The sequence below is a fragment of the Equus asinus genome, chromosome 8, assembly GCF_041296235.1.
Source record: "Equus asinus isolate D_3611 breed Donkey chromosome 8, EquAss-T2T_v2, whole genome shotgun sequence".
Taxonomy (NCBI): Eukaryota; Metazoa; Chordata; class Mammalia; order Perissodactyla; family Equidae; genus Equus; species Equus asinus.
In genome coordinates this window covers 32,437,088-32,462,842 of record NC_091797.1, presented here as the reverse complement: position 1 = coordinate 32,462,842, position 25,755 = coordinate 32,437,088, and the positions used below count along the sequence as shown (strand labels likewise).

The following is a 25,755-nucleotide window of genomic DNA, read 5'->3' as shown; positions in this document are numbered from 1 at the left end:
AGTTATAATGACAAATGAGAAATCTCAAGAGCTCCAATCTCCTGATCCTGTTTTATAGTCTTTCATGGTGGGCAAAAGGGGATTGAGTTTAGCCCCTCTTCCTTTTCTTCTCAATTTTTGTGAGAATTTAAAACTCTTCAAGACCTAGCAATGTTTATTTAAATTTTGCTCCTTTTATTTTTCTTCCTATTTCAATCACTAATCTCAGAATGTCTCTGTTCTATTCTTATCTTCCACTATATTATTCATCTAGGTCCATCACTTAGTTTACTTATTCCCTGCCTTATTTCAAAAATACATGAGCTAAAATTTTTATTACTTTAGGAATTTTTAAAATGATAAATCCGTATTATGTCTGTCCTCTTTATTCTTTGCAATGAAGAGATTTTTTAACTTAAAATCAATAATTTTAGGAAATAAAGAAAAATCTGAAAGCAAAAGAGATGAGGAAATATACCACCTCAGTTTTGCATTAAGAGAAGTGATTACAGCCAATCAGAGCATGTTACCCGAACCCTGTGGAAGGCCAAAGAACACTAGGATTGCCAATCAAACAGCATGTCGGTGGGGTTGGACAAGAACTCTAATCAACCTAACACAAATTCAGACTTCCAAAAACTCAGTTACTAATCATATTCTGCATAGCAGGAGAGGAAAAGAATTCCTGAGATCAGTCTGTTTCCCAAGAAGGAGGATGCAGTGAAATGTGATAAATCAACTCCTCTGTTGTTTTTGTCCAGTAGCCTTGACCAAAGGGCAAAGCTGGAGGCATCAGTATACTCACAACTTTATATAAACTGTAGGCAACAGGAGTGGTGGGAGAAGGCATGCACTAATTATTATTGTTATGGTATTCAGAGTTATTAATATTTTGATATTAGTTTCCAGTTGGCATCAAATATTAATTTCATACAATTATTATGAATAAGCATTATTTATGAGTTATGAGCTAATAGTGACTGTAAAGACTGTTATTACAATAAGTTAAAGATTTACTCTTTGCTCACAGGTAATTTAGAAAAGATCTGAAATATAGTCATTAGATAAAAATGGCTGGTCTTGTATGTGGAGTGGAGGGAACACGGAAAACTGCCAAAAGATAGGCAGCTGGCAAATTTATACAGAAAATCTCATCCAAGTCATAGTCATGCCTCTACCTAGTGTGTTGAAAAGAGTTTATCTTAATGCCAGTGCTTCTAAAAATAGTAAAAATGGACAAATGTTTTATCATCTGATAAAAATACGCAGCTCTCTCTCAACACTTAAAGTGATTACATTAGCTAAAGTCAACTTAGAAGAAGCTCTTTATGACTGCAAGATAAAGAACGAAACTACCAGAGATACTTCAGAATCCTGTATCAAAAACATGAAAATAGATCCTTTCTGGAGATGTTACTTTGAAATAATAACTAACATGGTCTCTCTGACTAACAGTCAATGAAGTTATCATCCTACAGTGATGGAACTAGGACATGAAAATTTTGTCTGTTTTAGAAGAGATAGGTAAAGATGGGGAAAGTATGTATATATACATGTTTCTTAGTAAATTGGGAAAAGAGAAGTCCATATTCACTGGTGATTTTTGAAAAAGTGTTTATCTTGGAAATCTTCCACTGAAAAGCATGCTAAAGTAGACCCTTGAAGCGAAGTAAGAGGAAGGAGTTGGATGTTGCCATATTTGAACTTAGCTTTCGTGATTTTCCTGCCCTCTCTCTTTTGACTGAGAGACCTGATTTCTCTGCTCTCCCTCTCTCTTTGTCTTCAGGTTTCCCTTGTGGCTTGATTTGTTGTTGATAAAATGTTAAACCAGTAATTGTTACCCCCTCTCTATTTTTTTTCTCTCTCAGTAGGAGTTTATGCTTTCCACTAATTTATAAATAAGTTAGTCAGTTGTTCCAGTAATGTGGAATAAGCAGAATGAGAACATCAGATTTGTAAGGAAATGATTAGAAATAATACCAAGTAGAGATAATACAAATTAAATTTTTAAATGATTAAATAATTTACCCAAAGCCACATATCTGATAAGTGTTTTAGCTGGGGTTTGAACCTAAATCTGTCTGATTTCTTTCTTAACCACTGCAATAAATAATAAATAAATCTTTGCAATAAATAAACCTTTGCATTTTTTTTTTTTTTTTTTACCAATTAACACCATGCAAATGGTTTTATTCCATATTTAAAATTATTCCATAGAGCATATCTCTGGAAATAGACTTGCGAGTTTAAAGGATACTGTATTTTGTGTGTCTCGAAACATACTGCAAATTTACTTTCTAAAAGGGTTATATTAATTTAAATGGGATCAGTAATGTATGAATGTATAATTTTTATCAAAACATTTCTAGCATTTCTTATTATATTTAAATTTTTCTCTTCATTAGGTGAAAAATATTGCCTCAAGCTCTTAATTTTCTATCCTTTACTATTTCTTTTTTCAGGCATTGGGCATATTATAATTTCTAAATTCATCATTAGCTTAAGGGTACTAGAGAATGGGTAGGCAGAGGGGTTTGGAAAATGTGAATGTAAAACCCTTTACATCAGGGAAAATTTTCTAAAGACACTGGAATTAAGAAATAGATGAATAATAACTTACCAACAGGCATTGAAGTAACTGGCAGAACAACATAAAACAAAAATGTATTAGCAGAGTTTTTGGATCAAGAATGTAGTTTCCTTCCTTGCTCTTCCCAAAGCATTAACAATGAGATCTTTGGAAGACACCAAACCTCCCCCAGAAAGACATAAATAATGGAATGAGAGGGATTAGCATTTCTTTTGTGGTAAAGGAATAGTTCCAGTCTGATGCGACTGGCTTAAGTATATTTCAATGTAGTAGAAAGGCAGATTAGGCTAGTATGTATGTGCTTAGGTCATTCTTTTTCTTTCTCATCTAGTATGGAGGATTTAAATTCTGCCAATAACTTTTAATCAATTACAAATTTGAATGCTAATTGCAGTTATTCTCTTTCCTCTCCCCACACCTAACATATATTCCTGAGTTTTCCTCTATTCCTTGTTGGTATCTCCATATTTGTTATATTCCATCCTATATATCTTTCCTTTTTGCAGCATGGAAAGTTTTATTTGTTATTAAAAGCTATTTGATTTTTTTTTAGAAAAAAATATATTTCTTTTATACATAGTCTGTTAGTCAAATGTTTATTTTTTCCATCAAGTACTTAATAACCCAGCAGGTTGCTGAGTAAGAGGGAGAGGAAATATTTATAAATAGAAGCATTAAATGGAATTGGTCAGAATTAGAAAAAAATTTTCTCCTCATTTTGGGATCCTAATTTGTACCAGATTTATGAAAAGAAAAGGAACTTACTGATAGGTACTGCTACATGTGCTAAAATCCAAACAAAAATTATTAGTATGGGTTGACACTAATGACAGAATAGACATTGCTAATAGAAGTCTTACTCATACTGTTTCAGATAGGAACTTTTGGAATGAAAAGGAAGAGCAAGCTCCAAGTTTTTTCTATGTTACTTTAGTCACTCTTTTCCAGGAACATAGTCGTTATTTTCCTTTTATCATCCAATTTCTCTTGGAAATTGAAATACCATAGAACTGGAAAAGCCTCATTTCCTTTAAATTTTGCTTCCATTTTCATTCTACTCCCTTTTCTCATTGCTTACTCTTTCATGAGTTTTCCCACTTTTCTCTGTCATGTCTACCTTATATTTAGCTGAAAATATATTCTTTTGTTGAAAAGTCATTAGAGCCAATCCCAAGAGATTTTAATCTCACTCAATTATTTCTATCAATTTTGTTTTCCAAATATTATTCAGTAATCCAAGAGAGAAGAAGTTGGTCAATGTGTATGCAAAGATCAGTGAACAGGAGCAGTTCCAGCACAGTCAGAAATGAGGATAGACTTCGCTTATCCTGACTCCCTCCTCAGGTAATAGTATATGATCTCTATTCTGTCCTTAACATGAGTCTTTTTAAGTATGTAAAGTGTTGTTTGTTTTTAGTAGGACATTTTAACTTACTAGGAAAAAATCAATCATGTTTATTTTTTCCACCAATCTTTGTGGTCTATGCTTTTGTATAAAATCATAAATATTCTAGCAGGATTCTGATGGAAGGGTGTGAAAAAAATAAATGTCAGTCTTTCTGTTGGAAGGAAAACAGCCATGTTTAGGCAAAAGTCCACAGCGAGCAAATAGAAATATCAAACAGAAAGGGAATTTCTTAGAATTTCAAGATTCCTTAAAGTCGATACAGAGAATTTGGCTTTCATTGATTCTGTTTTCAGTGAGTGAAGACAGAAATATACTCTTAAGTACTACTAAAACATATTTTTCAGATGCAAGAGCTCCATTTCTAGAAGTGGGAGAAAACTACCTTTTCTTCCTCTTCTCAACTTCTCTGGATGAGAAACATTCCAGGAATGTTTAAGTTCATATGTAAACTCTGGGAGGGCAGTATCTTCTATTTTGGTTGCTTCTGTATTCCCTGTGCCTGGCACATGGTAGGCCCTCAATAAATATGTATTTTTTGAAGGAGTAAGATATCAATTAATTTAACTTTGCCAGTTCATTTTTTTGTCATCTCCTAATTTTTTTTCTGCCAAAGCATTTATAAACTCTAATACTAAAAATATTAACAGCTAGCATTTTTTTTTCCCATGAATGACAACTTGCAAAAAATGTTCAGAAGCATTATTTCTAATTCCAGGTCACCTGTAGCCAGCTCATTATTTGATTTGCCATCTTTGGGTTTTTTACTTTCTAAAATATTCATTAGTAACTTTAGAGGAAGTTATTCAATATGAAAACAAAAGAGATTGCAACTTGAATGTCAAGATTTTACATGTTCGGAAAAGGATATAATCAGTACAGGAACCAACCCCAGAATTGATGAATAGATATAGAACTTACTTGGCTCTTCTTGTCTTACTGTGAAAAAGAAATCAAATAAATAAATGAGTGAGAAGTTTATGGATGAAGAACAAAATTACTTCTTAAACTCTATGCTGGAAGCTTTAGAAACAGGGCTTTGAGACATTACCAAACTCTAGTTAGAATCAGTTAAATTTAGTGGGAGAATAAATATCTTCAGATTATTCTGCTCAAGTCCCTCTTAATTTGGGTGCCTTCTTGGAAAGAAAGGATAAGAGTGGGATCATTGGGAGAGGCTATTTCTTCCTTCTGATTTCTCTCTGCTAATTCAAACGGGTAAGATTTTGATGCCACTTGTGCTTTATTGTCTTCTTCTTCTTCTCTTTCCCATCACTACTTTGGAATGATTGTACTGATTTATCCTGATCATTACTATGATTCCTGTTTGCTAATTACTTTAGGTTAATTTTAGAAAGGTTTCTCTTTTCCCTCATTAACATAAATATCTTAGGGCTAGGCGACCACATTTCACAGCATTTGACTCGGGTGGAAGCGTTGCTTGACTTTAGAGTCAGGTAAACAGACCCGGATTTTGAATCCCACCTCTGCTGCTGTTAATTGTGGGATCATGGGCAATAGTGTCACTATTTCCTTCTCTTTATAATAGGAATAACAATACTTATCTGATATAATGTATATGCATATATAAAGCCCTGAGTACAGTGCCTGGCACATTGTAAGTACTTAATAAATATTATTTATTATTATAGTACCACGTTAAGTACTAGTTAATTTCAATTATAGCCTCCAAATGGACATTAATAGTTAAAATTGGAGCAAGCTACTGAAAATAGGAATAGGGAGACAAGAAACTAGAAGGAGAGGAATGCTAAAAAATTAATAAACCATAGAGTCAGAAATATGAATCTTAAGTCTTAGTACATTTACACTAAAAACAGGGCACAAAAGGGCCTCTAGATACTATAAGAAACTAATGATAACAATAGAATTGATAAAAACATGGGACTTACTCTTAGATTTCTCAGGTCTTGCTTTAATAAAAAAGACAAACAAATTAGTGTGGTTGTCTGATGAAACAGATACATGTTTGCATTGATGTCATTTCCAGTATGAGCCTCACACACTGAATAGTAGTGAAAAGAAGGAGGATTAAGCAGAGACCACTTTGTCCTGGGAATGTTATGGAAGGAAGGGTCCACAGCTAGTGATGGAGCTCACACTTCCCTTTCCCGTCTATCTGATTGTATGAAATCAGGAAATGTGTAACGTCCCACCTCTTTCAGTTGAGCTACTTTTCTGGTCCTCCTTTGTCACTTTTTTCTCCCAATCTCCACCCACATTCTTGACCTCTGCAGTCCTCACCATTGCTCCTCACTTGATTTACCCAGGTTGTCACTCGCTTCTCTGAGAGCAAGTTCTCTTCATCAATCCCCATGCTTCGCATGCTCTCTACAAGAGCAGGCACTTAACAAATGTTTGCTGAATCAATGAAGAAATTCTCCCTACTGTGGCCAACATCAGAATACTCCTTTCCCTCTGTTCTCCTCACGCACCCATTAGTCAGGAAGATTTTGTCCTTGCAAGTGAAATAGGTATCTGGCATGTGAAGACCGGCAGTGTTCCCTGCCACACAATGCATGAGGGTGAACAAAAGAGAATGCTGGAGGAGGGATGATCATATGGCATTTTGTGCCTAAGCCCTGGCAGGATTTTAGCTGTAAGATTTTGAAAACTTGGTGAGGCTACGAATAATAATTTCAAATTTATAAGGAGTTTTCTATTTGCAAGTAGTGAAATAATTAGTACACTTTTGGGCTAGCTTGTTCTTTTGTTCTAGGAAATCACTGGAAAGGGGCCAGGTATGAAAAAGCAAAGCAGAGAAAAGCAAAGATTTGAAAAGGAGATATTTGATACACGATGACTGAGTAACCAAACCATTCCATTAAGTATGAGAAAACCTACATAGAAGAAAACTACTGTTTTCTAAGTAGAAATTTGGGTTGCACTAATGTTGAAAACGTTCTTTGAGTGTGTAAACATGTCTCTGGTTCTGTGTATATGTGTTCTTATTCACAGATGACTAAGCAGAAATTTTATTGAAATATGAAACTGAACTCAAGCTGTGTTATTTTGGGGCTCAGGTAACAAGTATCACTGTGGAGAAGGAACTCCTCATTCCTCATGGAACCCAGTACTGTAAAGCACTTTGAGAATCAGTGGCTTTTTTAGCATTAGAAGGCAGCACTCTTGACGAAGAAGGGCATTAGCTATGGAAGTAAGTGGGGCTCCTTCAAATAGCCTCATGGACAGTGGATAAAATAAACCAGAGAAGTTCTGATAGAGTAGTGGGTGAGGCTGTGTAGTCACTCCCTTAGAGTTCCCAGAGCTTAAAGGGACAGGATGCATTGCAAGAAGGGCTGTATCTTTTGCAGGTGGACACACTGGTGGTTCACAGCCAAATTTCCCATGACAGTGTGCCTCCTTAGGGCTTCACAGTATATTTATTTTATTTCATATCTTTTCATTTTGCGATATTTTAAAAAACACTTGAATAATAATATCTCAAGAATCAATAGTCATACTACCTATAATGTAATATTTATCATATTTGTTCCCAATTTTTCTTCTAAGAAAAAAATATTACAGAGATGGCCAGAATCTCTTTGAATCACTGGTCCCAGGTTCATTTCCTTCCCTCTTCTCTTTGGAGGCAACCACTATGATGAGTTGAGTGTACCCAATAACTTTTAAAAGTACTTTCCTATATTTGTGGATCCTTAAGCAATACGGTGGGCTTACATAGTTTTTGGCTTTAATTTGCATATATTATCTTTTACTGTCATTCTATATCTGCAAATGTCATTTTGCATCTGGCTTGTTTCATTCAACACTATAGTTGGGATCTTTCTTTGTTTATACACACAGACACACATAGTTAATTCATTTTAAACTGCTGTGTAGTATTCTGTCCTATGGGTATACATTTTATTAATTTATTCCTGATTTTTTATTATTGAAAATATCACAACAAACATTTTTGTACATGTCTTCTTATGTACATATGTAAGACTTTTCTTTGGTGTTTATACTCAGAAGTAGAATTCGTAGGGTATGCACATATCTAGTTTAGATACTGACAAATTGCTTTTCAGAGAATGAAGAGAAAGAGTTCTCACTTTATCACACATGCCAATAAAAACCTGAATCTTGTCAGGCTTTAAAATTTTGGCCAATATATTTTGAGAAAAGTAGTATCTCATTTTTACATTGCATTTTTTGATCATTACAGAGATTTAGCAAATTTTCTTATGTTTATTAGACATTCAGTTTCCCTATTTTGTAAACTGTTTATTCTTATCATTAAATCATTTAATTTCTTTTCTTTTTCTTACTGATTGGGGATTTTATATATATATTCTTAATGCTGCTAACATTGATAGCTATGCATACCACAAACATTTTCTCTCAGTCTGACTTCCTCTTGTCTTTTAACTTTGTGCATATTATGTTTGGTCAATATGAAGTTTTGAATTTTTCTTGGTCAACATTTATGTTTGGTGTTTTCTGGAGATATATAAAAACCTCACTCTTTATCTAAGAACACAAGTTTATTCTGCTATATTTTCTTCTAAAAGTGATAGAGTTCATTAGAGTTCATGTTTAGGTCATTAATTGGACTGGACTTTTTTTAAGGAAATGAGTGAGGTAGAACTTTTTTTTTTTTTTTTTTTTTTACATAAGGATACTCAATTGACCCAAGACCATCTATTGAATTTCCCATCTGTTATGAGATCAACTTAGTCATATAAGAAGGATCTGTCTCTGGGAAATTGATTTTGTCCCGCTGATTTTTTTCCCACCTCCATTGAGATATTAATGACATATAACATATGTAAGTTTAAAGTATGCAACTTGATGATCTGATACATGTATGTATCATGAAATGATTACTGCAATAAGTTAGTCAACATCTCCAACTCCTCACATAATTACCATTTTTTTGTGTGTGTATGCTGATAACATTTAAGAATTATTCTCAACTATTTTCAAGTACTGTGTTAAGGGGCATATTTAAACTTTTTTCTGCCACCTAAATTTTTAAAATTTCTTTTTTATTTGCTTTCATTTTTTTCTCTTTTCTTGTGTTCTTTTGGATTAATAAAGTTTTCTTTGTCCTTTTTATTTTTCCCAATGGGTTCAGAAGGTGTGTGTTGTATTTCTATTATATTACCAGTTGTCTTATTTTTTATTATATGTTTATTTGCTATTATTTGCTTGGTTTTATCTCAAAATGTAAACTCTTTGAGTGCAGGAACTTTGTCTTTTTTCACTGCCATATTCTCAATGCCTAGGTTAATGCCTGGCCTGGAACGGGCACCAAATATACATTTGCTAAGCGCATTAATATCTTTGAAGATTTTAACTTTCTTGTTTTAGTGCTCTTCACATTGCTAATAGCTATATTTCTCTCAGTTGGAATTCTACAATTTGTTGGGGCTTGTGAAGTGCTGAATTTCCTCATACATTTCATATTTTTTTGGTAGTCTCTTATTCCTTGGGAGTTACCATTGTGAAAATTTTATCTTGTGAATACTGTTTTGTGGATCCCTTACTGTGGGGAGTTTCGTGGTTGCTATTGCCCTAGCTACCTAAGATCCATCACTGAAGTGGATCTCAACATTTTTGGCTTTGGATTCCCACACTGCATGGATAACATACTTCCAGCAGGGCTTTGTGCCCTGGGCAGATTTAGGTCTGGATCTGTGCAGGTGACTTTGTTTTCATGGCTGGGGCAAATGGGTGAGGATGTTTTGGCTCTTCTCCTTGGACAGGCAGTGTATTTTCTGCTCCCAGCTTAACTCGGGGAGGCCCAATTCCACTTCTCACCATGCTGTGTCCTGAGGCTTTGGCTGCCATCTCGTAATAGGTGTTGAAACTCGAGCTCTATTTCTGAGGTGAAGCTGCTACCTCTTTTTCTCCTCTTCCCTCACCTTTCCTGCCAAGAACTTAACTTTAGCTTCTTCTCACAATGCATTTCTATTTAGTTGCTGCCCCTTGGAAATCATCCCCCTCCACAGTTTTTATGCTTAAGCTTGGATATGTATTTTTAACTAAAAGTTAAATTAGCAACCAAGATCAAGCCAGACAAAAAGAAGGTGGCATATTCCCTAGTTCCTTTGGCATACATTTTGTCCTCCTCCCAATCCCTTGGGTCTTGGATTTTCACATCTTTTTCCTGCCCATCCTCTCTGATGCCTCTACTGAAAAGGGCACTATTCATTCAATTTAGATTCTGGATTATAATTTCTAGCTGCAAAACCAATAATCCTTTCCGCTGACCTCAAGTGGGCCTTGGTCCCCATTTCCAGTTATAAGGCCTGTGCGCAAACATGGATAACTGACGTATCCAGCCTCATCCTTGGGGTCTGCGTCATTGACTCTGTAGACTCAGTGTTTTCATCTGTGCAGTGAGAATATTTAGCTAATGAGCCTCCTTGCTCAGGATTCAGTCTCACATATACAGGCTGAGAAGTAAAGAACTTACTTGAGGTTCTCTGTGAAATCACTAAAAAATAAGCAAAAAGAAATCCATGTGATTTTTCTTAAATAGAAAAAACAGTATTATCTAATATATTCTGCTGGTATCTGTGATGGGAGGACTTAGGTGGGCATAAGAAGAAAGCATCCCAAACAACTCTATAGGGTAGTTGCAATGTAAACTTAGATGTAAGATTAAGCAGTGAGGATGTGATGATGAAGTCAAAGGCACGGTTTCCTTAAAAACCCTCTTCATTTATTGGACCTGAACAACTTTGGGTATAGTCCCAGCTAAAGACCACTGGATCCTTCTGTTTCCTTTGGATAGCACTGTAATCTTTGAGGGAGCCCTCAAGCTCTCTCTCCATTTAAACATCATTTTAGACTTCTTGTCTGTCTCTCAAAAATTTTGCCTACCTCTGTTATTTCATAATATTCTTCAGTTTTTGTGGACAAATGCTAGCTTAGTCCTTCTTTTAATCAGTATTTTCTTAAACTATTTGTAATGTAGGGAAAGCTGAGTAATAAGGAAGCAAGAGAGCAATGAGAAATTCAAATCACTTTAACAGAACAAAGTCCTTCAGACTTTGAAGACCAAAGAGAACCAAAGTAGAGAAACAGATGTCATACTTACTTATGGGTGCCAGAGGCAGACCTAAAAAAACACCAGATTAGATATCAGTGGATATTTGTTTGAAAGGAACAAGATTCTTTCTAAGAAGGCATATTTGTGTAGGAGAGAAGCCTGGTAGCTTCATAGAGCCACATAGCTCTTTATTCAAATTATGGTTATATGATTATGCATTCTTGGGCAAGTATGTGGTCTCAGTTTCCTAGCCCTTACAAAGAGATCAATGGAATTACTTTGAGGATTAAATGGGATAATGTAATTAAAGCAGTTATATAGTTCTTATCACAGAGGAGGTGCAAAGTAAATATATGTTTAAAATCAAGTAAATGTAAGTTTATTTCATAGGGAGAGAAGCTGCATGAGCTGAAGGCAAAGGAAACTGAGAGCTGTGAGTCTCAAATTGCTGCATAAGAGTTAGAAAAGAGCAGAGCAGAGACAGGTCCATAGGTCTTGTAGAGAACAACAACAACAACAGGAAACAGTAGAGAAAGACTGAACTTACCTCTACGCGTTGAAGGTGGACCAGCTGAAAGACAAACAGAGAAGTATCTTTACAACCCTTTTCTCTCTCACTATTTTTTTTCTTTTTTATTTAGAGAGTTCCCTCTTGGTAGGTCATTATAACGATAAGGGAAATGTTCCTTTGGTCTTTGTTTACTTTTAATATAAATCACGACAATTTGAACAATTAGTGATTTCCAAGAAATCATTAATAACAATAGAATTTTGACCATGGGAAGGTAAATGCTTAAGGAAGTATGTAGCCTGTGCCCAGAAATCCCAGCACTGCCAGGGAAAGGAGAGGTTACAGGACCCCACAGTGAAGGAAACGTGGGAAGCTTTATTGAAAGCATGTGGAATTGATCCAGCTGGAAAGCAGAACAGAGAAAATTGCTATCTCTTTTTCCTCTCTTCCAGGTTCATTTTTTTTTCAATTTGTGAAGTTCCTTGTAACATATCATTTTTAATTGCTGGAAAACTTTCCCCTCTGTATTTTATTTTTTATGTAAGTCAGCGGAGTTTGATTTTTTCCATAAAATTATTGAAAACCTTGGAGAATTATTGTTAAAGTGAAAGCAAGATGTCAAGGAAATAGGAACTTAAAGTCCCTAAGATCTCTATAGGTCAGGGAAATTTTCCTCAGGTATCTTGGAATTCAAAGGTGAAAAAACAGACCTGGTAGGGCAGGAGGTACAAATGAAAAACTGTTTTAGAAATTTCTTATCCCCTTTTTTCTCTCCCATCATTTTTTTCTTTTCTGTAGACAGTCTGTTATTGGTGGTCTTTATAACTAAGCAAAACTTTTTTTCTCCCTTCTTCATCTTTAGTTAAATCAGTAGTGTTAGAACTTTCCAGTACATCATTAATAACCCAGATGGGTTTTGATAATGAAATAGCAGAGACCAAGATGTACCTCAAGCCCTTTGCATCCCAGTATGGCCAGATAAAGACTCTTGGACCCCACTAGAAATCAGTCGAGCCCCGTGGCAGTGAATCAAATAAACACACAGACTTAGTGATTGTGTGAAGAGTTGATTCCATTGAAAAACAAGCAGAGAGATTTCTTATTTCTCCCTTCCTGTTTACTCTCCTATTCATTTTTTCCTTTTGGCAAATTTCCTAGTGATATAACTGCTTGAAAAGTTTTTCTGGTTAGAGGCATTTGAATTTTCCAGAAAATTTATAATCAACTGGTGGAATTCTGGATAACGGAGAAGAAAAAGGCTAAGAAAATTCAAGTTCCTGTACTGGAACTCTAGTTCCAATAGACATCGCTGGACTTTGAAAATGCACAGCAGAGAAACAAACACTTGCTAACTGCTTGTATAGATGACCCAAGTGGAAAACAAAAATATTATCTATATATTTTTCTCCCACTCATTTTGTTCCCTTCTGTATGGAAAGACCCTAATTGGCAATCTTTAAAACCATGGAGAAAGTTTTTCTGTGCTCTTTAATTTTTAAATGACTCAGTGAACATTCTAGAAACTTATTAATAACCCAGTGGAATTTTGAGTAATGGAAAAATAACAGTTCAAGGAAATAGGAGCTTTAGCTATTGCAATCTCAATGTGGATGGATAAATTTTGATTCAAGAAGATCTGTTAGACACTGCTGGAGACGATTGAGTTTCATCATGAAGGGAGACAGTCAAACTTACAAGAGGAGTATCCTGTAGCTGAAAAACAAAGAGAGAAATCAGTGCGGAAGTCTGGTGAAAGAGGGCCTAGTTTTCCTGCTACTCTTCTGTGAGAGATTATCAGAAATGGCAATGGAGGGAGCATGAAACCATTGTAGGTATTGTAGTGCACTGTGCTGGGGAATACAACCGCCATCATGTCTTGGGGGATTCTGCCTCCTGCTTAGTCTGGGAGGCTGCAGGAAAGGGAGATGATTTCTCTCTTCCCTTTTGGCAGTGACTGGTATCTGCTTAAAATCCTACAGGGGACTGGTAGTGTAAACTGTGTTGCCTTCACCTTTCTTCTCCCTATTTCTGCCATCATGTGCAAGCTTTCATTCATTAATACAAATATCCTCCCTCCCTTGTTGACAAGTCACAATAAACTTCAGATAGTTTCCTCTGATTTTTACATTTTGGGTTATTAAGTGGGGTTTGTATTCCCCTCAATTCATTTACTCCTTGGGGGCAGCTAGATAGTAGAATAAGAAGGAGACAGAGAAACATGAATTTCTATACCTACAAGACAGAAACAAAGGATTTGAGATCATGTAGGAAGCCGAAGGCAACTAATAACGTAACAGGCATGGAACTTACTGGTCATTTCTGAAGTTTCAGCTGGTGGAAAAGTGGAGGGAAAAAAAGGAGAAATCAGCGTGTGTAGAACCAAGAGAACTCAGTTCTCTCATGGTGGGCTTAAAAAGGGTAACTTCAGAGAAGATGCAGGGAGCTCTAAAACCTGCCTGTTAGCTCAGTGCAGTGTCTGGGCTTAAGCACTTACACTTGTGCTTCGCATCCTCAGGCTTGTTTCTGCTGGTCTGGGGCAGGAGAGAGGCCATAAGGTGAGGCTTCATCCAACCTTTCCATTCCTTTCAGGGATGGTAAATGCTTGAAACACTTCTATAGGTTCATAATATCTTAAACTTGGACTTCTGTGTACTTTCGTCTTTCTCATTTTCACTAATCTTTCCTACCTGACATTTCAATTGATTTCAAAAGTTTTCTTCCCACTCCTCTTTACTAGTCTCATTTGGAGCATTGTTATTGTTAATTTAAAAAAATTAATCAGTGCATTTTGCACACTTTTCAAATCACTGGTAATTTTGGGGAAAGCTAGGAAGGAATAAATGTAGCAATATAATTTTCATTTATCCATTATTATATTTTTAAAACCTTCACACATAGGAAAGAGGGAGGTAAGCAGGGAAGAAAAGAAGGGAAAGGGAATCCAAGTACCCATATAGATTGTCTGGCATATGGTGGCTATTAGGGCATTTTGGGCCAGATGAGACCCTTCCTTTAGCCACAGTGAGATCCTCTGAGGTAAGCTGGCTTACATTTTTTCCCTTATAAGAATTATGAGAACTTCCAAGGCTGTAAGTCTTGGTGATAATCAAGATTGCTGAGAAAGGCCACCCTGATTTAGAGGAGTAGTCGATACAATAATGGCTCATATTCATCCACAACAGGAAGGGTATTTAGAACCAGCATTTAGGGCAGGCAACATCCAGTTTTAGTGGTCATAGTATGATTGTGTGGGAGATTGCCTGCCCTCTTCACATTTTGAGATCCTTTTCCCAAGACATTTTGTAGGACTGTAAACTCCACAGCAACAGAGACCAAACACGTCTTCTCTTTCTTATTCATGAATTTATCCCCAGTGCTCAGCTCAGTTTCTGATACATAGTAGGAACTCAGCTAGTTGAAGGAATGTTTGAGTACACCTGACTTGCCTTCTGATAATTTCCTCCTGTTTGGCTTAAACTTTGGAACGCTATCACTTAATTTCCAGATTCAGAATTTCCTATGACCTACAGTTGGTTTTGACACTAGCTTTGCCCTACGTAGTCACAGTATGAGCTCTCCCTTCACTCTCTCCCCCTTACGGTTTGTAGTTGCCTGATGCTTCTGCCAATTCCTGTAATTGCAGCCCAACTACTGTCATATTCTGTTCCCTGAAGCTCTCTGTGTGCGTGTGTGTGTGTGTGTGTGTGTGTGTGTGTGTGTGTGTGTTTGTGTTGAGGGGTGTTTGGGGCAAGGGGGCAGGATAGGACATGAGGAAAGAGAATGGCCTTGAGAGTTGAGAGAGAAGACTGAAGAACTCTGGGTAGACTGGATCCTGAGTAGTATTCCCTGGTAGACTTCCCCCAGGAAACTGGGAAGAAGATTGTTAAGACTTCAGTCTATTTAAATTTGATTGATTTTCTCTCTTTTACTTTTATTTTTTAAATTTGTCTTCCTTTTTTAATTTTCTGTACATTTGTTCCATTATCTTTGAGCAGACCCTTTATAAACTACAAAGCACTTCAGAACTGGAAAACTACTCTTATTATTCTTTCTTTGTTACTTTAGAAAGTCCAATATTGTTATAGAAGCCATCAGGACCATATCTGGGGGAATTTTCTTACTCTTTTTCTTTAAAAAAAAATCCTGGAGAATTCTCAGCAGGTGGAAACTGGGAGGCATGAAAAGATGTCTAAAACCATTGTTCTTATGGCAATAGATACATTTAGGACGGGGAATAGGCTCTCTAGACACTGTAGAAGATCAAAGAATACCAGGGGAAAGAACCAGATAAGGGACTTACCACTGGGTCCAGTATATTGTACTAAAAATAAAAACAAACATAAATTATTGTGGTTGTTGAACATGAAAAACACATGTACCATTGATGATTTCCAAAGGAGACTAGTGAAAATGGTTTCCCAGGAATTACTAAATTCCAGTTTTCAGGATTAAATACTTTTTATTGCACTGCTGCTGGACTATAAATTCTCCATAAGAATCAGATCTTCCTCTAGGAGTCTTGTAACCCTGTTTTAGTTGGAAGGATAACCACTTCATTCTTGCCTCTCACTATAGGTGTTTGAGGTGAAATTTTAAATGTGTTCCTTTCTCTCCATCTTCCTCTGTCTTTTCTTCCCTCATCTCACTTTTGTTTTACTCTCTCAGCTATCTTTCTTTTGTCTTCTTGCTCGTTTCTTATATCCTTCCCCAGATTCTCTCTGTTGCATCTTTGCTTTGGGATGTTCTTCTAATGATTATTGACAAACCACTATAGTCACTATAAGATAAATGTTATACTATTTATTATGAATTTGAGTATATAAGAGTTGAGATATATATATACAGGCAACTTACCAATAGGTCCTGGAGTTTGCACTAAAAATAAATCCAAATTGGCATATTAGTATGGGTGTTCAGATGAAGAATAAATTTTTCTTTAATTTTATTTTAGGGGTAGGGCTTTGCGAGGTAGGGTAGAGGAGAGGAAGTGATATCAGTAGTGAGATCATTAGAGAGAACTAATCCAGCTATGTTAACTACAGAGGAAAAGAGATATTTAGCTTATATTGTAATATTTCAGCCTCAGGTGAGGGTTTCTCTAGGATCCTTGTCAACGTAGGAGACATTAGGGGAAGTTTAGACTTTATACTTACCTTTCTTGTCAGTAACAATGGAAGATACTGCTTTTTCAAGGGACCACTCTTGTACTAAAATCTTTATTTCTGACCAACTATTATGTTCCAGAGGTAGGCATTAGGGTAGGAGATAAAGATCCAGTCTTCTCACAGCTTCCAGCTTATTGGGGATGACAGAGCTGCAACTGCTGCTTTGATTAGCTTTAGTGCGCATGGGCAGAGGTCAACAAAACCTTCAGGTTTTAACAAGAACTTAGCCTTCCGTTGGTTTTTTTTTAGCTCTGATCCTCTGGTGACCTGATAAAGATTGTAGACCTGCTATGTTACTTGGCAACATTGCTTTTACATAAGAATGATCCTTGGTTGGTAAACTGCATCTGAACCGGGAGAACTATAAATACCTGTTAGAAAGCCATGGGCTTGGCTTCCCTGAGTGTAGTGACCATGTGTTATAGTTTCGGCATGTTCCTTCTGAGATCCCTGCAGGTTATATACAGGGAGTTCTTACAGGAAATTTTGGTTCTTGGGGCTCCTAAGCCGGGGCAGCTCCCATCCTCAGCCAATGGGAGGCTGAAGAGAATAGTTCCTGGGTGGCTCTGTGGACACCTGCAGAGACCACTGCCAGGACTACTCCCACAGAAGAGGGCTGGCTAATACTGCCCTGCTGGCAAGCTGTGTTTCCTGCTTTAAGCCCTACTAAGTAGACTGATGCCAGGTGAGGGCTATGATAATCATGTGAGTCTGCATGGTTAATTGAATCTAAAAAGACCACCCCTCCTCTCAGTCAGCATTGTGGTATCTTTCTCCTCCACAGCCCCTGACTGCATGGCACTCATGATGGGAAATATCCCAGTTCTGACCCATAAGCCCCAAACCTTTAACTTTGAATTTTTTTTTTCTGTGTAAAAAAGCTAGAAGGTGCCTTATCAGTTCTGTATATCCTGGGCTATGAGCTGTAGACAAACTAGAAATTTAGATGTCTTACAAAAGTAATTTAATATTTGCTTTGACTGTATCTATGAAAAAGCGCCCTTGATCCCGAAGTAGAACTCCTAGGACACCTGCTGTCTTGGTATAAGCCGCTAAATCCTTGGGCAGATGACCATTTCAAATTTTATTTATTTTTTTCAGTTTTCCTATATTTCTTCCCCTTTTTCCACTCTTAATTTGTGACTCCTTGAACCCTTCCTTTTCTTCTCTTTATCAGCTTTAGTTACATTCATTTATTCTTCTTTCTTCTCTAATCTGCCATTTCACTTACTCTTTCTCCTTCCAATTTTCTTCCTACTTTTCTCTTTTTATTTTCCTCTGTTTTTCTCTCCTTAACTTATATCTTCCTTCTCTCTCTTTTACTCTTTGTATTACATTTTCTCTTACTTCCTCTCCCCATAGGCCTTTTTTCCCTCTGACTTATAGCATTAGAATCTCATTTTATTCGTTGCTAATCACCCATTATAACAACCAAAATGTTAGCAGAAAGAACTCAACTAAGAGTCAGCAAAACTTCAGTCCTAACTTCATTATTAACTAATAAAACCCTCCTTATTTTTCTGAGAAATGACTCCTGAGCCTCAGTTTCTTCATCTCTAAAGATGAGTATAGTACCTGCTTTACCCACTACCATTGGAATTTTGTGTAGATCCAACAAAATAATGCATGTGAAAATTAGAAAAACTGTAAGACATTATAGGAATCACTCAAAGAATGTGACTAGGTATAAATTCATTCTGTCAGATGAATATAGGGGAACATCAACTCATATTTCTATAGTTTATAATTTAAAAAATTCTTAATTTTTGTTAGGAATACTATAACCCAATGTGTGAGCTGTAACTACTTGCTCTTAGTTTATGAACATGTAATTACGGACAGTTGTATCTTGGAACCTAGCCATTATTTATGTTATTTCCGTGGAAAAATGCAATAGGGCAAGTTGCTAAAAGTTGGCTAAAATGGAACGTAACTGTCCTAGAGAGAATTTTCCAGAGCAATTAGAAATGAAAATAAACTTAAAATTTGGATTATTTTACCCAATGAAGATAATCTAATAATGAAAGATTATTTGCACAGAAAACAAGAAGTTTAGATTCTGTGCTTTAAATCTTTATTATATATTGGTTCTAAAGAGCTAGATTATATACATAAGTGGGAACAGCTCAGAAAGGACCATCCTTGGGTGGAGGAGGGGGGCCATTTTTTTCACTTTATATTTCAGCTTCATAGTTAATATTTTTTTATTGCAAAACCTTGGTGAATCCAACTTCTGGGAATTCTGGATGGGATAATGAGGCAGTGGAAACACTTGATCCTTGAGTCTGTGGGCACAAATCATTGAAATAAAAATAGATTGATGTTGTAAGCATTGTAAAGGACCATAAGGCATTATAATTGAGACTCAGCTGACTTACCAATGGTTTTCTGAGAAAGCTCTAAAAAAGAAAGAAAGAAAGAAATGAGAAAAGAAGTAAAAGAAATCAGTAGGTGCTTTCAGACTCTGGAGACCATAGTTCTCATTTATATGTTTTTCCCAGTAAGAATCTGTACCAGTAAACTTGGAGTCAGCTACAATTGACTTTCTTGCTGGAATGTTAAAACAATCTACTACATATAAGGGCCTGCTCATCTAATGGATCCACCAAGAGGGTAAGTAGCAAAAGTACTAAGTAGAGGTCACTCCTTTGATCCATTTAAACCCCTGTAGAGGATTTGAAAAATCCTTCCCACTTAAACTTTCTTTTCTTTCTTTCTCTCATTATTTCACTTCTTTCCACTTACTGTTTTCAGAAGCCCTTTGTATGATGTTGATAAGCCATTGGTAACCTACAAGGGTTTGTCTTCCACTGTGTAGTTTGTGTTTATCAGTAGAATGTACATTCACAGGATCATTAATGACTTACTTAAATGCTCGGTAGAAGAAAACCAAAAGGCCAAGAAAATGTGGACCCTAAACTCCTGAAATCCCAACATAGAATCCAGGGAAATTGAAATGCTCCACAGTAGAAAATGAGCAAACTTACTGATAGGTCCAGTAGCTCCAGCTGAGAAACAGATTGAGAGAGAGAGAGAGATCAGTATACTTCACCACTGTGAAGAGAATACTCATCATTGCTCAACATTCACTCTAGGGGAGTATCATAAATGGGAACCCTAAGAAGATCAAGCTTTCCCTGTATAGCAGTCCTATGGTAGGCTCCTTGTTGCACAATATAGGGGACTTACAGGAATGGAGGCCTCCCCTTATTTTCAGTGATGATTGAAAACCTTTAGAGAATTGGGAAAGACTCAATCCATACTAATTTGTAATGTCTCTATTTTTTTTTCTTACGTTTTCCTTTTGTTTTTCTGATTCCCTTGGGGATTTATTGTTTATTAGAAAAGTGAACCTTCCCTCGCTGACAGGGCATTATGACTGCTACTAAAAGGGCCCTTTCTTTTCTATTTTCTTATCTTAGCCCACGGAATTTGAAGTCTCTATACCTCATGCAGAACTTCTTTGGAAACTGTGTAATAGGAATGCTAGGGGTATCAAGATGTGTGGCCTCAAGAAAACAGGGGAGCTCAGGCCTCAAGACCTTGTAGGTCAGATATCAAGGGAACCAGAGTGGAGAAACAAACTTAATACTTACGAATAGGTGCTGTGAATTGCACTGAAATACAAAGAGGAGGGAAATCAGTGTGGTTTGATATTAACAGAATTCTCATACCACCAATATTATGTCTAAAGAAACCGTGAAGCAACTCAACCAGAGGTAGAACTACTACTGCAGGTCTGTAGGTAATTTTAGCATGGAAGCCCCTCACCCTCCCACCAGATCAAGTCATTCAGCATTCATCTTAAATGAGAAATCCACGGCACAGGGGAACATATAGAACTTGGGCTGAAGCTTGTGGGGTCTTCTCCTTTGCTGCCACCCCTCCTCTCTTTCCCTCCTTTTCCTGTCTACCCCTCAGCTGTCTCAAAGCATTGAAACTCTTTAGGGGTAGGTGAGATGTTCGTTCCTTTATCTTTTTTCATCACCACCTCCTCCTTTGTCTTTATCATGCTTATTCTTTTTGCCTTCTCCTGTTCTTCTTATAGCTCTTCCCCAGTTCAGGAAAAGCCCACAAATAATTGTTTTGATTATTTTTATCATAATTCAGAGAATTTTTTTCTGGTCATTATTTTAAATATGAGTTATTTGGCTTTCCCTTGTCTTATACTTAGTGAACAATTCAGGGCATTTTTTTTTTTCTAATTGCTTGGGCATCAGGAGATGTCAGGAGATTCAAATGCAATAAAGAAGCATGAGTGGGAAAGCCTACAGGTATAGAAATGGAAACAGATAGGGTGAGGAGAGGGTTCCAGATACCACGGAAGACCAAAGAGTTTCAGAATTAGGGAACAGAAAAGGAACTCACTTATGGGTCCAATAGCTCCAGCTAAAATATGGGAAAAACAAGACAGAACTAATTAGAGTGCTTCTTTGGCATAGGAAAATACACTTTGCATTGAAATTATTTCTGGGAAAACATCAGAAATGTAGACACCAGGAGCAAAATTTCCACTTCAATGGAGGAGCAAATAAAGTTTATACTTCATTCCTTACCTTGTGGGACCGTAGTAACTAGCTGAGATCTGACAGCTGGAGCTGTGGGGATGCAGTGGTCAGGGTTCCTTCCCTGATGAGTATCTTATTTGTATCTCAGTAGATTATACAGGCCGTTGCCCTTCTCCCACCTGGGCTAATTTGAGCCTGTTTAGCTAGTCTGTAGCCTCACCTTTGAAGGAGGCAGTGGGAATTTCTGTCTCCTGTGGGTGACCTTGGCTTCCTTATTCAACTGAGTAACTTGGTCTGCAATATCTTAGTATAACAGAGAACAGAAACTGCTAGATAGACTCAAGGCATTCACAGGTACAGTTAGTGGATAAAGGAATTGAGGCACTAGAGCCACATACTTGGCAATAACATCCTTCTCCTTCTTTACAAACACACACACACACATCACACATCTATACCTCTTAAGCTACATGAGCTTTTGCAACACCTCCCCAGCATTTACTCTTGAAGTTTGACTTTTGATTGTTTTCGTCAAGTTTCACGTGTATAAATGCTCCAGAAGGAGTAGATACAGGGTATGATTTTCTATAAGCCCTAACCCTCAAATCATTCTTCTTCCTGTTTTCTTCAGGGTTGACCCTACCCCAGGAGCTCAAGCTCTGAACATCCTCAGGACTGATGGATAGAAATGTGTTAAGAAATGAATTAAACCTCGGTGAGTTTAATCTTTCTTGTCATTGGCTTTAAGGCTACTCTTCATGTGGAGAATCTGCAGGGATGGAGGAGCTGGATAAACTTAGATCAAGCACATTCAATCTTTTTTCTCCCCAAGTGCAGAGGATTGAAATCCTGCAGGGCAATGCTTCTGAACTTTAATGTGCACATCAGCCACCTGGAAATCTTGCTAAAATGCAGATTCTGATTTATAAGCTCTGGGGATTTGCATTAGGCTGAGATTCCGCATTTCTACCAAACTCTAAGGTGATGCTGACGCAGGTCCTTGGACCCACTTTAAGCAGCAAGCACATAAAGGACTGGTAAAATCTCAGAGCCTTTATATGTCACTGTTTCCATTTACCATTTTTTTCTTTTCTAAATCAGCTGCCTCTTATTCATCCCCCACTCCTTATTCCCTCCCTTCTGCTGGAGATATTTGTTGTAATGTCATTTAAAATGCTAAGTGGACACTTCTTCCAGACTTATTCTTTGTTCATAGCAGGACATATATATTCCACACAACCATCAGTGATAGACTGGGGACCCTCAGTCAGTGAGCTGGGACTCACTTCCCTCTTCCTCTGAATGTTACTGGAATTTTTAGCAAGATACCTTCCCACTTTTCTCTCTAACGCTCTTGTTCTTAACATTTTTCCCTTTGCCGTTGAATCTCAAGATTTTGAGAAAATTTAAAAGTGATAGTACTTCATCACAGAGGCACCCAGCTTATTAAGATAAGAATAGGGAATAAAGAAGGAGAAAAGAACTGACAGTTACTGAAGGAGGAAATAGAAACATCCAGGAATGGGAATGTCTTATATATTCTAACAGTGTAGTAAAGCAAAGCACATGACAATTAAAGCACAGACAAAGAACTTACTTATGGGTCCTGCAGTGCCAGCTGAAATACAAACACAAACAAGCAAGTTTAGAGAGAGCATGACTGAAGGATGTACATTTCATGGAGTTTCAGGTCAAGCATATTACATATTAGGTTTACATGGAAGATAGTAAGAAAGTCAGTCTGTATTTTCTCCTTTTTCTCCTAGGAGACTGATAAGATAAAACACTGTGATTATTTTTCTTGTTCTCAATTTTTACTATGTTTTTACTGCCAAATCCTTCTAAAAGATTGTTAGTTTTTGGTAAACAACTTCATCCAGCTCCAAGATTTTTCTTTCACGTTTTAATTAATTAATTAATTAATTATTTTCTTATTAGCAGAGTTTCCACTTTGCTAAATAAGAAAATCATCAGTTACTTAGGGGGATCCTAAAATCAGCCTCAAACTCCTTACCCTGGTAAAGGAAAAGGAGAACAGCAAAATAGTGAGTTGTTCTTCTCCTTTCCTCCATCTTTGTGTGCCTCCTCATCCCCCCTCAGCTCCCCAGTAGTAGGCACTTTGCAGAAGAGCAGAAAGAACTGAGTTGAGAAATAGGAGAAGCATACATAAAGGTTCTGGAGTTACTTTGAAGCCTTTTGTATCACCTGTAATGGAAATTGACAAGAACTGAGAGAAACGTTTGTTGTTTAAGCCAACAAAAAAATCAAAAGAAAGAAAAAAAAAGAAAATTGACAAATATAATCTCGCTTAGAATTAGACTTTTAGAGAGCATGGAATATAGGCAATCCCATTCCCTCCACGCCAGGAGCAAAATACAAATAGTCTTGAGGTTAAAGACCCAAGACTAGAGGAGAGTCTCAGCTTGCTACTCTCTGGCTCTATGACTGGGTTAAGTCACTAAACTTCTTGAATGTTAATTTTCTAATCTTTAACATGGAAATTCTATCTCCTGTTTAACTTATACTGCAGGGCTGCAGTGAAAAGTCAGGAATAATAATGGATAGCAAAGCTGAAAAGTTCTATTAGAAATGTTATGGAAAGAAATATTCAGTGACTGTAGAGGAATGCAGCGCTTCTGCAAAGTAGTAAGTTTTGATTACATTTAAGGTATTCTGCTTTATTTTACTTTTCTTCTACCTTCTCTATCTTTTCCTCTCCTTATTGTCATCTGGAAAATTCTGAAGGCTGGTGACAGGGCATTATCATGGGCATCTCACTGTGTTTTTTTGGCTTGTTAATCTGTGTGATTTTACTTTAAAAATAACGAACTTTTTGTATTCCCTAGTTATCTTAGTACCTCAGTTACGCTTTAGTTAGTACCTTAGTTTGATTCAAGTTCCAATGAGATAGTCAGCAGCCTCTAATTGTTGCTTCTACCTTGAGAAGTAATCAATCTTATTTTAAGATGTCAAAAGCCTTTTTACTGAGATAAGTTTATTTATGAAATGATTTAATTTTCCCAGAGAATTTCAAAGGTTTTGTGTGTGAAATTATGACTTGGACTTTTAGAACTGATTTTGGTCTTTCATTTTCCTGTTTTACAGATTTTTCACTGAAATTGTTCCTCCTCATTCCTTTCCAGCCCATTCTTTCCTCTTCTACCTGTTCAACTCTTTATTCCTTATGTACTTTTATTCTCTTTCTTGAGGATTCTTTAAGTGCTGAAATATTTTTAAAAATTATATTTAGTGGGAAAGCTTTTTTTGAGATGAAAATTTTGCAATTTACTTCCCTTAAAATAAGTAGATATAGTTTTAACTTGTATATTTATGATTCTGTTTTTGTTTGTTGTCTTTTGGGGGAAATAGCTTTTCACAGAAATGATAAGATATACTTCAGAACTTGGGAAAAGTTGTCAGTTTTTCTCTGTGATATAAATGAAAGTAACATACTACCATTCCCACTATCAAATAAAGATAATTTTAAAAAGATAGTTCCCGTATATTTAAGATTTTTAAGATTTAAGAATATTAACCTATGTTAGGAATAGCAAGTATATCTGAGTTTATGTGCTAATTCTGATCAATTAGTAGCAACTCATTGGAGATGAGAAAAATTTTAGGTTTCATGAGGACTGAGCAGAAAAGATAACTGTGGTCAATTACTGATGTCTGTCATAGGCAAAGACGTGAGCAGAGGTAGAACACCTCAGAGGTGGAAAATATCATATGTTTTCTATTCCTGACCTAAAGTAATGTATAATAATGAGGACAAAGAAAGATTTTGAAATGAGAGTTTTGTGGCCTTGCCCAGCTGAAGACAAATAAGCAGGACAGTGAAAAGTATTCACTTACTAGCTTTCAGAGTGGAGAACATATAAAAAACTTAATTATAAGACTTGAATATCCTGCCAAAATACTAAGTATTATATTTTTTTTAGATTAAGGACACGGCTTCTGTGAATGTTCTTCCTACTGAAAATATCAGAATTAGTTCTCTTAGAGAGTATCAAATTTTCCATACTGGATAGAAATACTGCTTGTCTTTGTAGGGAACACAAACTCAGTTACCTTCAGGGGCTCAGCACTTCTCATGAATTGTGAATCTGTCAGTTATAGAGGATGGTGGGGACATTGGCCATTTGAGAAGTGCACACCCTATCTAGAAGCTCTCAAATTTAAAATTTAAGATAATGCTGTGCTGAGGAGTGATGTCAGCATCATGGCAGAGTGAGTTGTTCCTTTTATCTCTCCCCTCTAAGTTTGTAATCAGTAGGACATCCATTGACCAACAAAGGACTCTCTGTACAGCACATCTGAATGCCTGAGAGATCTGTACAGCTATACATCTGAAGGTGGGTAGACTGGACCTCCTGGAGGCAGTGGAACCAGGGGAGCAGTGGCAGCAGCTCCCATGGCCAGAGGTTTCAGAATTTGCAGGCCACACTTGCAAACAGAGTCCTCAGCAACTGACATAATATCCAAGAGCAAAAGCCCCAGGAATCCAGGCAGCCTATACCCCCAGAGGCAGCAGGAATCCCGTTGAGCCCATGACCGGAGTCTCTGGGAA

The 25,755-nt window shown here is 36.7% G+C and overlaps 1 protein-coding gene across 1 annotated transcript in view; it reads right to left on the bottom strand.

The window, feature by feature from the left end:
• Positions 1-20,349, bottom strand: part of TSBP1 (testis expressed basic protein 1) — a 37,604-nt gene extending 17,255 nt beyond the window's left edge. The window contains 4 exon segments of the mRNA XM_070516712.1: positions 16,367-16,387; positions 19,056-19,076; positions 19,665-19,685; positions 20,274-20,349. Of these exon segments, the coding sequence (XP_070372813.1) occupies positions 16,367-16,387; positions 19,056-19,076; positions 19,665-19,685; positions 20,274-20,349 (139 nt within the window).
• Positions 20,350-25,755: the final 5,406 nt, after the last annotated feature.